General features: G+C 48.4%; 1 protein-coding gene across 1 annotated transcript; it reads left to right on the top strand.

Moving 5' to 3' along the window:
• Window positions 1–4,014: 4,014 nt before the first annotated feature.
• IZUMO2 (IZUMO family member 2) lies at window positions 4,015–12,523 on the top strand (the record flags this gene model as incomplete). Its single annotated transcript, XM_080703686.1, has 5 exons — window positions 4,015–4,246; window positions 4,535–4,609; window positions 6,733–6,834; window positions 9,484–9,564; window positions 12,393–12,523. 5 exons carry the CDS (start codon window positions 4,015–4,017, stop codon window positions 12,521–12,523), a joined length of 621 nt encoding a protein of 206 aa, XP_080559812.1.
• Between the last annotated feature and the right edge of the window lie 709 nt (window positions 12,524–13,232).

Genomic DNA, 13,232 nt, shown 5'->3' with positions numbered 1-13,232 from the left:
TGATGGGAAGCCAGGTGCAATGGTGCATGCATATGACCCCAGTACTTGGGAGACAGGACGATCTCAAGTTGAAAGCCAGGACATGATATAACAGTGAGAACCTGTTTCAGAATAAAAATAAGCGAATAGCTGGGCATGGTGGTGCACACTTGTAATCCCAGTACTTGGGAGGATGAGACAGGAGGATCCTGGTTTGTGACCAGCCTCAGCTACTTAGTGAGGCCCTCTACAACTTAGTGAGAGATAAAGAATAAAAAATAAAGAATAAAATATCGGGCTGGGGGTGTAGCTCAGAGGATATATATGATGATGTAGTTCTGCTGGGCGAGGTGGCGCATGCTTATAATCCTAGCATTCGGGAAGCTGAGACCTGAGGATCACGGTTCGCAGCCAGCCTCAGCAACTTAGTGAGACCCTTTCTAGAAATAAGAAATAGGGGCTGGGGGTGTAGCTCAGAGGTCAAATGTCCCTGGGTTCCATCCCCAGACCTGGCTCCATGTGTAATTTAAAACTTTCCACTAGCCTCATTAGAAAAGCAAACTGAAGCAGACAGCATGAATTGTAAGAATTTTTTTTGTGTGTGTGTGTGGTACTGGGGATGGAACCCAGGGGCATTCTACCTCTGAGCTACACCCCCAGCCCTATTTTTTATTCTTTAGTTTGAAACAGGGTCTTACTGAGTTGCAAAGGGTCTCACTAAGTAGCTGAGGCTGTCCTTGAACAATGATCCTCCTGTCTCAGCCTTCCAAATGCTGGGATTACAAGCATGCGCCAACACGCCTGGCTATCATCCTTATTTTAAAGAGGGAAACTGGAGCTCAGAAAGGGAAACTGACATGCCAGGCGTGGTGGCGCACGCTTGTAATCCCCGCTCTTGGGAGGCGGAGACAGGAGGATCGCACAGGTTCGAAGCCAGCTGCGCTGGCTTAAGAGACCCTCTCTCCAAATAAAAAGTATTAAAAAAATAGGCCTGGGAGTGTAGCCCCAAAGTAGAAGGGCTTCCAGGAACCTCAGTACCACAAAAAAAAAAAAAAAAAGAATGAAAGAAAGGGAAACTGATATTTTTCATTTTTTCTTCTCAAAAAATATATTGAACACCTACTATATGCTAAATTCATTCCAGGGTGTTGGAGATATAATGTTAAGAAGATAGACATAATGCAGGGATTCATGCCTATAATCCCATTACTTGAGATTGAGAACAGGAGACTCTGTTTCATATATATATGTATATATGCCGGGTGTGGTGGCACACGCTTGTAATCCCAGCATTTGGGAGGCTGAGACCGGAGGATTGCGGTTCACTGACAGCCTCAGCTACTTAGTGAGGCCCTCTGCAACTGAGTGAGACCCTGTTTCAAAAGTAAAGAATAAAAAATAGGGCAGGGGGTGTAGCTCAGAGGTCGAATGTCCCTGGGTTCCATGCTCAAACCCTCTCTCTCTCTCTCTCTCTCTCTCTCTCACACACACACACACACACACACACACACACACACACACACACAAATATATATATCTGAGGATGTAGCTCAGAGGTAGAATGTCTCTGGGTTCAATGCCCAGTACCACAAAAATAAATAAATAAATAAATAAATAAATAAATAAATAAATAAATAGGCCTGGGGTGTAGCTCAGAAGTAGAGCACCCCAGGTTCAATCCTTAGTACTGGAGGGGAAAAAAAGGAAACAATGAAAGAAATGCATAATCCCTGGCCTCAAGGGGTTTGTTGGGCTGAAATGGATGAGAAAGAGGGACTTATGAACTATAATTACTGCTATGAAGGAGAGCAACAGTACAATAAATTAAGAGGAGTAGTAAATTTGGATTTTATTTTATTTTGAAGATTTAAAGAAGTGTATTAAAAAGATAGAAATACAGAAAATAGAAATATATGCCGTGTGTGGTGGCACACGCTTGTAATCACCGCGCTTGAGAGGCAAAGACAGGAGGATCGCGCAGGTTCAAAGCCAGCCGTGCTGCCTTAAGAGACCCTGTTTCCAAAAAATAAAATAGGTCTGGGAGTGTAGCCTGGAGATAGAAGGGCTTCCAGGAACCCCAGTACCACCAGAAAGAAAGAAAGAAAGAAAGAAAGAAAGAAAGAAAGAAAGAAAGAAAGAAAGAAAGAAAGAAAGAAAGAAGAAAAGAAATACAGCCCCATGCCAAAATGGCATGGGGGGGGTGACTCGAAATGAATACACCCTAAATTTGGATTTTAAATGTCCTCATTTAAACATCCCCAATGTCTCCTTGTTGGACAGGCAGCCATATTTGGCCAGGTGGCCATGTGGGAGGGACCTGGCTGGAGATGGGTCCTGGGGACATGACCTGGACAGTGTTTCCACAGAGCGCTCTCTCTCTCTCTCTCTCTCTCTCTCTCTCTCTCTCTCTCTCTCTCTCTCTCTCTCTCTCAGTAGCAAAGGCTGGCTTCAGATCTGTGTGATCCACCTGTCTCAGCATCCCAAGCACTGGGATTAGAAGTGTGAGCCACCACACCTGGCTCCTCCCCCTCTTTTGACCAACTGTTTATATCCCCCAAATCTCTCCTTTCCTTCTCCCTTTAAAAGCCCTTTCTATTCTCTATATATATATTTTTTTCTTTTCTTTTTTTTTTTTTTTTTTTTTTGCAGGTCTGGAGATGGAACCCAGGGGCATTCTACCTCCAAGCTACACCCCCTGCCCTATTTTTTATTCTTTATTTTGAAACTGGGTCTCATTAAGTAGCTGAGGCTGTCCACGAACCGTGATCCTCAGGTCTCAGCCTCCAGAATGCTGGGAATACAAGCGTGCGCCACCACACCCAGCTATAATATATAGTATATATATTATATATTAAATATATATAGTATATATTTACTTTTTATGAGTATATATAATATATACATATACTTCTTTTTGGTACTAGGGATCTAACCCAGGGGCATTCTACCTTAGATCTACAACCCCCACCCCAGCCCTAAGTTATTCTTTTATTTTGAAACAGGATCTCAGTTGTGGAGGGCCTTAATAAGATGCTGAGTCTGGCTGTCAGCCTGTGGTCCCGTCTCAGCCTCCCAAGTACTGAATTACAGACGCACACCACCACACCCAATTCAGTCTCTATTATTAAATTCATGATTAGTGTACATATGTATAGAGAGACACAAAAGACAGGCAAGCCGGGCATGGTGGCGCATGCTTGTAATCCCCGGCGCTTGGGAGGCTGAGACAGGAGGATCGCACGGGTTCGAAGCCAGCCTCAGCTACTGAGTGAGGCTCTCAGCAACTTAGTGAGACCCTGTTTCCAAATACAGTATAAAATAGGTCTGGGAGTATAGCCCAGCCCGGAGGTGAGAAAAGCCCCTGGGTTCCACCCCAAGTATCTCACACACACACACACACACACACACACACACACACACACACACACACACAAAGAGAACAAATGCAAAGTATTAACAGCACATATTTGAGTGTTTCTTGACCGCTCTTGCAATTGTTTCTAGAGTTGAAAATGTTCAAGATACAATTATCAGGAATAGCACAAAGTGCGCCTCCCTCATGGTCTCTCCGTAGGGTGTCACTGAATTTGATGACCGTCGAGAATGTGCCATACACTGGATTATGAGGAACCAGACTCCCCCCGGGGCTCCCACCGCGGGCTTCGCTGCTCAGCGAGTCAGCCCTTCATTTGTTGATCTGTTTACTAAGGCGGCGAGTGTATGTAGGTCAGCGTGTCTCCACCGCCCGCACACAGTAGGCCTATGCTGACACTCGTGGCCTGGCACAGGGCAGGGGCTCCATAAACACCTCATTTAAGGGATGTAAAGTGCCCTCAGGGCAGGAACTCCTTTTTCTCCACTCCAGCGCCTGGAGTAGGTCGGTGTCCAACAAAGATGTGTGAAGCCAGTGAACCAGGGCGGGGTTCCTGAGTCCCAGCGAGGAGGGCAGGGGCTCTGCGCAGACGCCTGCCCCTGCCCGGTGGGCGCGGGTGCTCAGCCCCCACCCCCCGCCTCTGTGGCGTCACAAGCCCGGCCATGGCTCCGGCGCTGGCCCTGGCGCTGCTCTGGGGCCTGGGCGCCCGCGGGGGCTGGGGCTGCCTGCAGTGCGACCTCTCGGCGCTCGAGGCCCTGGACCGGCTGCGCGCAGCCCTGGTCCCCGGCCGCTTCCACGCCCCGCGGCTGCAGATCCGCGCGCGGGCGCTGCTGCTGGGCATGGAGGGGCCTTTCTTCAGGGACTACGCGCTCAAGGCGTTCGTGGGGAAAGTGGGTGCGTGCGGGGCTGGAGGGAGAAGCGGGGTGCCGCGGCGGGGTGGGGGACAGATGCCCCGCCACGGCCCAGAAGGGGCGGGGAGGGGAGGGGGAGGGGAGGGGAAGGGAGGGGGAGGGGAGGGGGAGGGGAGGGGAAGGGAGGGGCGGGCCGGGGAGGGGAGGGGCGGGCCGGGGAGGGGGCGGGCCGGGGAGGGGAGGGGGAGGGGCGGGCCGGGAAGAGGGGAGGAAAGGGGAGGGGAGGAAAGGGGAGGGGGCGCCGCTGGAACCCCCTCTCCTCTTCCTCCAGAGGTAGAGCACCTGGAAGGCGTGGCGTCCTTCCTCAAGAACCAAACGCAGCACCTAATGGTTACTTCTCTGGCAGGTAGGCTCGCCCGGGACAGCTGGTCCACCCATCCCGCGTTGGAGAGAACAAATGAAAGCCAGGTGGGGGGGGGGGAGGCGCACGCCTCTGATCCCGGTGCTTGGGGGACCGAGACAGAAAGATCGCTTGGTCGAAGCCCGCCTCAGCAACCTAGCTGCTTCAAAAATAAAAATAAAGTCGGGCGTGGTGGCGCACGCTTGTCATCCCAGCATTAGGGAGGCTGAGACTGGAGGATCACGGTTCGCGGACAGCCCCTGCTACTTAGTGAGGCCCTCCGCAAGTTAGTGAGACCGTTTCAAAACAAAGAATAAAAAATAAGGGCAGGGAGTGTAACTCAGAGGTAAAATGTCCCTGGGTTCCATCCCCAGAGCCGCAAAAATTAAATAAAAATAAAATTAAATAAAAATTAAAAGGACCGAGGGTGTAGGTTAGAGGTAGAAGGATCCTGGGTTTAACCCCCAGTACTAAATAAATAAATAAGCCAGGCGTGGTGGCACACGCTTGTAATCCCAGCGCTTGGGAGGCTGAGACAGGAGGATCGCACAGGTTTGAAGCCAGCCTCAGCTACTTAGTGAGGCTCTCGGCAACTTAGTGAGACCCTGTTTCCAAATACAGTATAAAATAGGTCTGGGAGTATAGCCCGGAGGTAGAAAGCCTCTGGGTTCCACCCCCAGTACCACCAAAATAAATAAATATAATTACATAATGTAATATATAATAATATATAGTATAATAACTATATATATATATATATATATCTCATCAAGATATATTTTTGGTACCTTGTCTTTGTGTGTGTGTGTGTGTGTGTGTGTGTGTGTGTGTGTGTGTGTGTGTGTTTGATACTGGGAATTGAACCCAGGGACATTCTACCTCTGAGCAATAGCCCCAGCCCTGTTTTATTTTTATTTTGAAGCAAGGCCTCACTAAATGGATGAGAGTATCACTACTTACTGAGACTGTCCTCAAACCTGTGATCCTCCTGTCTCAGTGTGTAAACTTTATACCTAGATCATATCTCAGTTTAGATGTGCACAATCCAAGCACTCAAAAACCATATGTGAGAGCCAGGAGTGGTGGCCCCAGCATTCGGGAGGCTGAGACCGGAGGGTTGTGGTTCACAGTCTCAGCTACTTAGTGAGGCCCTCTGCAACTCAGTGAGACCCGGTTTCAAAACAAAGAATAAAAAATAGGGCAGGGGGTGTAGCTTGGAGGTCGAATACCCCTGGGTTCCATCCCCAGACCCGCAAAAATAAACAAAACTACATGTGGCCAGTGGCTACCATATTGGACGGTGCTGGTCGAGGTAATACATAAAGCCATGAAGCTGAATCACAAAAATAATTATCGTGGACAGATAAGAAAAGAGTGGAATAGAGGGAAATCAAGTTCACTTATGAGAAAACTAAGCCAGGTATGGGGGTGCATGTCTGGAATCCCAGAATTTGGGAGGCTGAAACAGGAGGATCACAGGTTCCAGGCCAGTCTCAGCAACTTAGACCCTAAGCAACTTAGTGAGACCCTGTTTCAAAATAAAAAATAGAGGGCTTGGGGTGTAGCTCAGAGGTTCAATCTCCAGTACCAATAAATAACTAAAATAAAATGAAGAAACTAAGTCCAAGAGAGGGTAGTTTGGTCCAGGCCCTCACAGTTGATCAGAATCTAGATGTAGGGTCTTCAAGGCTCTCCGCAGGTTGCACACCCCTTATCTAAAATACCAGGAACCAGAGCCGGGCGTGGTGGCGCATGCTTGTAATCCCAGCGCTTGGGAGGCTGAGACAGGAGGATGGCGCAGGTTCGAAGCCAGCCTCAGCTACTTAGTGAGGCTCTCAGCAACTTAGTGAGACCCTGTTTCCAATAAAGTATAAAGGAGGTCTGGGAGTGTAGCCTGGAGGTAGAAAAGCCCCTGGCTTCCACCCCCAGTACCACACACACACACACACACACACACACACACACACACACACACACAATTGAAATAAAATACCAGGAACCAGAACTGCTTGGGATTTCAGAGCTTCTCCAGCGTGGATTGCTCCCAGGGAAATGGAGGGAAGCTTCCCTGTCCCTTCTCTTGGGAGCTGCCAATGGGGGTGGGTTTGCTGGGTGCCCCCAACCAACAGGAGCTCTCTCCTCAGATGGGCCTCTGCTGGAAGAGCTGGTGAATCTCAGGGAGAGCGTGACCAAGGAATTGAAGAAAGTTTTAAGTTCTTATGAATTTAAAGGTGTAACACACCCCCTCTTCCCCTTTCCACGATCTCCTTCTCTCCCCTCCCTTTTTTTCTCCCAAATTTCTTCCTCCCTCCTCTGTAACTGAACCTTCATCTCTCCCAATATCCCTTCCTCTGCCTCCTCGGATCCGGCCCCTCCCTTCCTCTCCTGGCCCTTCCCCAATTAAGCTCTCAAACTGCTGTCTCCAGGTAACTCATGCTAGCTCTTTTCTCTTACAGCCTGCAATCCCAAAATTTGCCGTGAGTCTTGGATTTATTTAATGTCTACCCCTCCCTTCTCCACCCTTCCCATAACTCTTTACCCTGTTCTCCTGCAGATCAATCTCTGCTGCCCACATACTCCACTGGGCAGTTTCCCCACCCAAAGCAATTGTGTCCAGTGTTATCAGCTTTTTTTTTTTTTTTTTTTTTTTTTTGCAGGTCTGGGGATGGAACCCAGGGGCATTCGACCTCTGAGCTACAGCCCCTGCCCTATTTTTTATTCTTTGTTTTGAAACCGGGTCTCACTGAGTTGCAGAGGGCCTCACTAAGTAGCTGAGGCTGGCCACAAACCGCGATCCTCCGGTCTCAGCCTCCGGAATGCTGGGATTACAAGCGTGCGCCGCCACACCCAGCTTGAGATCGACTTTTTGAGGGATTTTAAATGTCTGTATACCGGGCGTGGTGGTGCGCACTTGTAATCCCAGCATTCCGGAGGCTGAGACTGGAGGATCCTGGTTCGCGGACAGCCTCAGCTACTTAGTGAGGCCCTCTGCAACTCAGTGAGACCCGGTTTCAAAAAAATAATTAAAAAATAGGGGAGGGGCTGTAGCTCGGAGGTCGAATGCCCCTGGGTTCCATCTCCAGACCCGCAAAACAAAAAGGACCTTGGGCTGGGTGTGGTGGCCCACGCTTGTAATCCCCGTGCTTGGGAGGCAGAGACAGGAGGATCGCGCTGGTTCAGAGCCAGCCTCACTGGCTTAAGAGACCCTGTTTCCACATAAAAAAGTTAAAAAATAGGTCTGGGAGTGTAGCCTGGAGGTAGAAGGGCTTCCAGGAACCCCAGTACCACCAAAAAAAAAGGACCTTGGGAGTATGCAAGTCTAGTTAGGACAGAGTATGTTGTATGAACAAATAAACCTCACATCTCAATGGTTTAACACAATAGAATGTGTTTCTTTCTCACCTAAATTCAATTGAGAGGCGGCTACTCTAAGTGGTGACTCGGGACTCCATGGCCCCTATATGATACCTTCTGAATTTGATTCATAAGAGAATAGGGAAGTTTTATGGCCGGGCTGGAAATGCTGCACATCACTCTTTTCACTTTTTATTGGCCAGAACCAGGTCACATTGCAAGGGATCCTGGGAAATGTAGTCTTCCTACATGCTCAGGAAAAAGGAGAAGACAGATGAGTGGGTATCCTGTCAGTCTCCACTCCCTGCCTACAAAATTGGAAGAGTGCAAACTTAAGGAGAATTTAATTAAATGTCTACAAATGAGCTGGGTGTGGTGGCACGTGCCTCTAACCCCAGTACTTGAGAGATGGAGACAGGAGATCACAGATTTGAAAGAAGCCTCAAAAATTAGCAAGACTCTTAGCAAAATAGAAAAAGAAAAAGAGCCAGAGGTATAGCTCAGAGGTAGAATGCCTCTGAGTTCAATTCCCAGTATAGCACACACACACACACAAACACAGACACACGCACACACACACACACACACACACGTGTGGGTGCATCAGTGGAAGGGGGCAACCCCTTTGAGATCCATCCCCTGTGCAAGAGCTTTACTGTCCCCTCTTTCTCTGTGGTATATTCTGTGTGCACATTGTAGACTGATTGGTGTAATTACTGGTGCCTGGTCTGGGCTACTCCCAGATAGTGTCAAAAGGCCCTGCCAATCCTCAGCACTTGTCCTTGCCTCAAAGAGTTTTACACCTCCATATTTCCCTGGCTTAAAACAAACTTTCATACACTCACACTTAAAAAAAAGTCTACAAATGGAACGTTGGGTCAATTAGATATGAATACAACTCAGTTTAACTCTTAAATAAATCCAGGTGCAGTGGTGCATGCCTATAATCCCAGTATGTGGGAGGCTGGGGCAGGAGGATTACAGGTTCATAACCAGCCTCAGCAACTTAACGAGACCTGTTTCCGAAGAAAAAATAAAATAGAGTTAAAGGTGTAGGCCAGAGGTAGAATATTCCTGGGTTCAATCCCCAGTATCCCCCATAAATAATTATATAAAATTCTTTTTCTTTTTCTTTTTTTTTTTTTGTGGTACTGGGGGTGGAACCCAGAGGCTTTCTACCTCCGGGCTATACTCCCAGACCTTTTTTATATTTTATTTGGAAACAGGGTCTCACTAAGTTGCTGAGAGCCTCACTAAGTAGCTGAGGCTGGCTTTGAACCCGTGCGATCCTCCTGTCTCAGCCTCCCAAGCGCGGGGATTACAAGCGTGCGCCACCATGCCCGGCTTATATAAAATTATTTTTCATGTAAACTGTTAGCACATATTGCTCAGCTCACTCTGCTGTGAATAGGTCCTCCAAAATTCAGAAGATCAAGAGAATATGTCTCCTCTTACCCTCTTTCTTCCCACTCCGCGCCATTTCTTTAAACCCATCCTCATCCTTCCTCTCTCTTCCTCTCATCCAGGCTTGCTCAAAGAAGAGGTCTTGGACTGTTTTCATTGTGAGAAAACCAGTTCTAAGTGTATCAAAGAAAAGTATTGCTTTGGTAAGCTTCTTGGTTTATGGGAAGACATGGGACAGGTGTGTGAGCAACAAAGACAGAGAATCTGGGGTATTTGGCAGGAGGGTCCTGGGCATTAAAACAAGGGAATTCGGGCGTGGTGGCGCACGCTTGTAATCCCCGTGCTTGGGAGGCTGAGACAGGAGGATCACGCAGGTTCAAAGCCAGCCGCGTGCGCTGGCTTAAGAGACCCTGTTTCCAAATAAAATATAAAATAGGTCTGGGAGTGTAGCCTGGAGATAGAAGGCACCTCGGTTCCATCCCCAGTAGCACCAAAAAATAAAATAAAATAAAAATAATACTATTCACATAAATTTCTAAACCAGGCGTGTGGTGGTGTACGCTTGTAATCCCAGCATTCGGGAGGCTGAGACTGCAGGATCGCAGTTCGTGGACAGCCTCAACTACTTAGTGAGGTACTCTGCAACTCAGTGAGACCTGGTTTCAAAATAAAGAATAAAAAAAAAAAATAGGGCAGGGGGTGTAGCCTGGAGGTCGAATGCCCCTGGGTTCCATCCCCAGACCTGAAAAAAAAAAAAAAAAAAAGGGAATTCTACCTCTAAGCTACACCGCAGCCTGTTTGGGTGTTTTGTTTGTTTGTTTGTTTGTTTTTGGTGGTACTGGGGTTCCTGAAAACCCTTTTACCTCCAGGTTACACTCACAGACCTATTTTTATACTTTTTTATTTGGAAACAGGGTCTCTTAAGCCAGCATGGCTGGCTTCAAACCTGCAATCCTCCTGTCTCCGCCTCCCAAACCCGGAGATTACAAGGGTCGCCACCACGCCCGGCTTCATTTGGGTATTTTTATTTGTTGTTTTTGTTTTGCAATACTGGAGATGGAGCACAGGGGCATTCTACCTCCAAGCCCTATTTTTTATTCTTATTTTGAGACAGGGTCTCACTGAGTTGCAAAGGGCCTAATTAGTTGAGGCTGTCTGTGAACTGCAATCCTCCTGTCTCAGCCTCCCAAATGCTGGGATTACAAGCGTGCACCATTGTGCACGGATCCAACCCATTTATTTATTTTTATTTATTTATTTGGTACTGCGGATGGAATCCAGAGGCATTCTACCCCTAAACTATACCCCCAGCCTTTTTCATTTTTTATTTAGAAACAGCATCTCACTAAATGGCTAAGGCTAGCCTCAAACCTGTGATCCTCCCAAATCCTGAGATGCAGGCGTACGTATGCCACCATGTCCAGCTGAATATGGGTTTTGAGGATCTCCACATGCACTCCTGAATTCTGCCCTTACCACTTGCTGACAGTGTGGCCCAGAAGTTGCTTCCACATTCTGAAATTCACTGTGTTCATTCTGTGAAGTGCGAAGAATCCTCCGGAACTTCTCTTGGCCCCTAAGGCCAGAATGGCAGGTGCTAGAAACATTCATCTTAGCCATTTCTGGGAAGTCCAGAAAGATGTACTAAATTAATTCCTTCCTTCCTTCATTCAGAGATTTTTTTTTGGTGGTACTGGGGGTGGAACCCAGAGGCTTTCTACCTCCGGGCTACATTCCCAGCCCTATTTTATATTTTATTTGGAAACAGGGTCTCACTAAGTTGCTGAGAGCCTCACTAAATAGCTGGGGCTGACTTTGAACCTGCGCGATCCTCCTGTCTCAGCCTCCCAAGCGTGGGGATTACAAGCGTGCACCACCACGCCCGGCCATTCAGAGATTTTTAAAATATGTATCATTTGCCAGGCGTGGTGGCGCACGCTTGTAATCCCTGCCCTTGGGAGGCAGAGACAGGAGGATTGCGCAGGTTTGAAGCCAGCCGCGCGCGCTGGCTTAGGAGACCCTGTTTCCAAATAAAAATGTAAAAATAGGTCTGGGAGTGTAGCCCGGAGGTAGAAGGGCTTCCAGGAACTCCAGTACCACCCCCATATATATATATCATTATAAGTTGGGCATGGTGGTACACTCTTATAATACCATTACTTGGGAGGCTGAGACAGAAAGATCATAGTTCGTGGACAAACTCAGCTACTTAGTGAGGCCCTCCGCAACTTAGTGAGACCCTGTACCCATAAAAGAATAAAAAATAGAGCCAGGCGTGGTGGCGCACACTTGTAATCCCAGCATTTCGGAGGCTGAGACCAGAGGATCATGGTTCATGGCCAGCCTCAGCTACTTAGTGAGGCCCTCTGCAACTCAGTGAGACCTGATTTCAAAACAAAGAATAAAAAATGGGTCTGGGAGGCCGGGCGTGGTGGCGCACGCTTGTAATCCCCGCGCTTGGGAGGCGGAGACAGGAGGATCACGCAGGTTCGAAGCCAGTCGCGCTGGCGTAAGAGACCCTGTCTCAAAAATATAAAATAGATCTGGGAGTGTAGCCCAGAGGTAGAAGGGCTTCCAGGAACCCCAGAACCACCAAAAAAAAAAAAAAAAAAAAAAAAAAAAAAAAATGGGTCTGGGAGTATAGCCTGGAGGTAGAAGGGTTTCCAAAAAAAATAAAGACCCTGTTTCCAAATAAAAAATATAAAATAGGTCTGGGAGTATAGCCTGGAGGTAGAAGGCCCCTGGGTTCCACCCCCCCTGTACCACCAAACACACACACACACACACACACACACACACACACACAATAACCCCAGGAGGACTGCAAGCTCAAGTCCAGCTTGGAGGTAGAATGCCCCCGGGTTCAATCCCTAGTACCAACCAACCAACCAACAAAACAAAAGCAAATGAGAAAACACAGAGACCAAGTGGTAAGAAAAACAAAGGATATCAACGTGTGAGCAGGTGGGGCGGGCGAAAAGCCAGTGAAGGTGGTGACCGGAGCCTGGGGCTGTCTCTCCCACCACACCAGTCGACGGGCAGCCCCGCATGGCCCTGCAGTACCAGCCGGACGGCGAATACCCGCAGAACCAGGCTCTCTTGGGCACCATCGTTTCTGTGTGGCTAGCTGTCTTTCTCTTTGTGGCCATCCTGATCGCGTGAGTCATCCCTTTGTTAGTCTAAGTCCTGAGTGCCCCACCAGGCCCCTCAACAATGCTGCCTCCTGGTTGGACCACTGCCCTGTGAGAGTCTCCTCCCTGGTCACATTCTGTCTCTCCCCTCCCCCGTCTGTGTCTCTGTGTCTTAAACCTCCTCTTCCCCGACCCCAGAGTCACATCCTCACTTCTCAGGGGCCTCAGTAACTCCCCCCCCTCCCCTGGGAGTCTCATCTTCCATTTATTTATTTGTCTTAGTACTAGGGATTGAACTCAGGGGCATTCTACCTTCAAGCTGTACCTTCAGTCCTTTTTATTTTTTATTTTGACATGTAGTATCACTAGGTAGCAGAGAGTCTCACTAAATTGCTGAGGCTGGTCTTTGAAAGGACAAAGTTTGACCACACCAGAGACCACCTTGTAGCCAAGAGATTTATTGGAGGGGCCGGTATGGAAGGGAGAGGGAGAGGGAGAGGGAGAGGGAGAGGGAGAGGGAGAGGGAGAGAGAGAGAGAGAGAGAGAGAGAGAGAGAGAGAGAGAGAGAGAGAAGAATCCAGGAAGAGAGGGAGCATGTGCTGGGATCAGGGTTATGTAGGAGCTTGGGGTTACAGACTGGGGGCTCATAGGCTAGGAGAAATGCCCTTTGAACTAACTGGCTAGAGTCCCAAGGGAGGGGGTCGTGCGGCCAGGTAATTGGCTCTGGGTCAGCGGGGAAT

Source organism: Muscardinus avellanarius (assembly GCF_963383645.1).
Source record: "Muscardinus avellanarius genome assembly, chromosome: 10".
Lineage (NCBI taxonomy): Eukaryota > Metazoa > Chordata > Mammalia > Rodentia > Gliridae > Muscardinus > Muscardinus avellanarius.
Note: the sequence above shows the minus strand (reverse complement) of the source record. Positions and strands in the feature narration are given on the sequence as shown.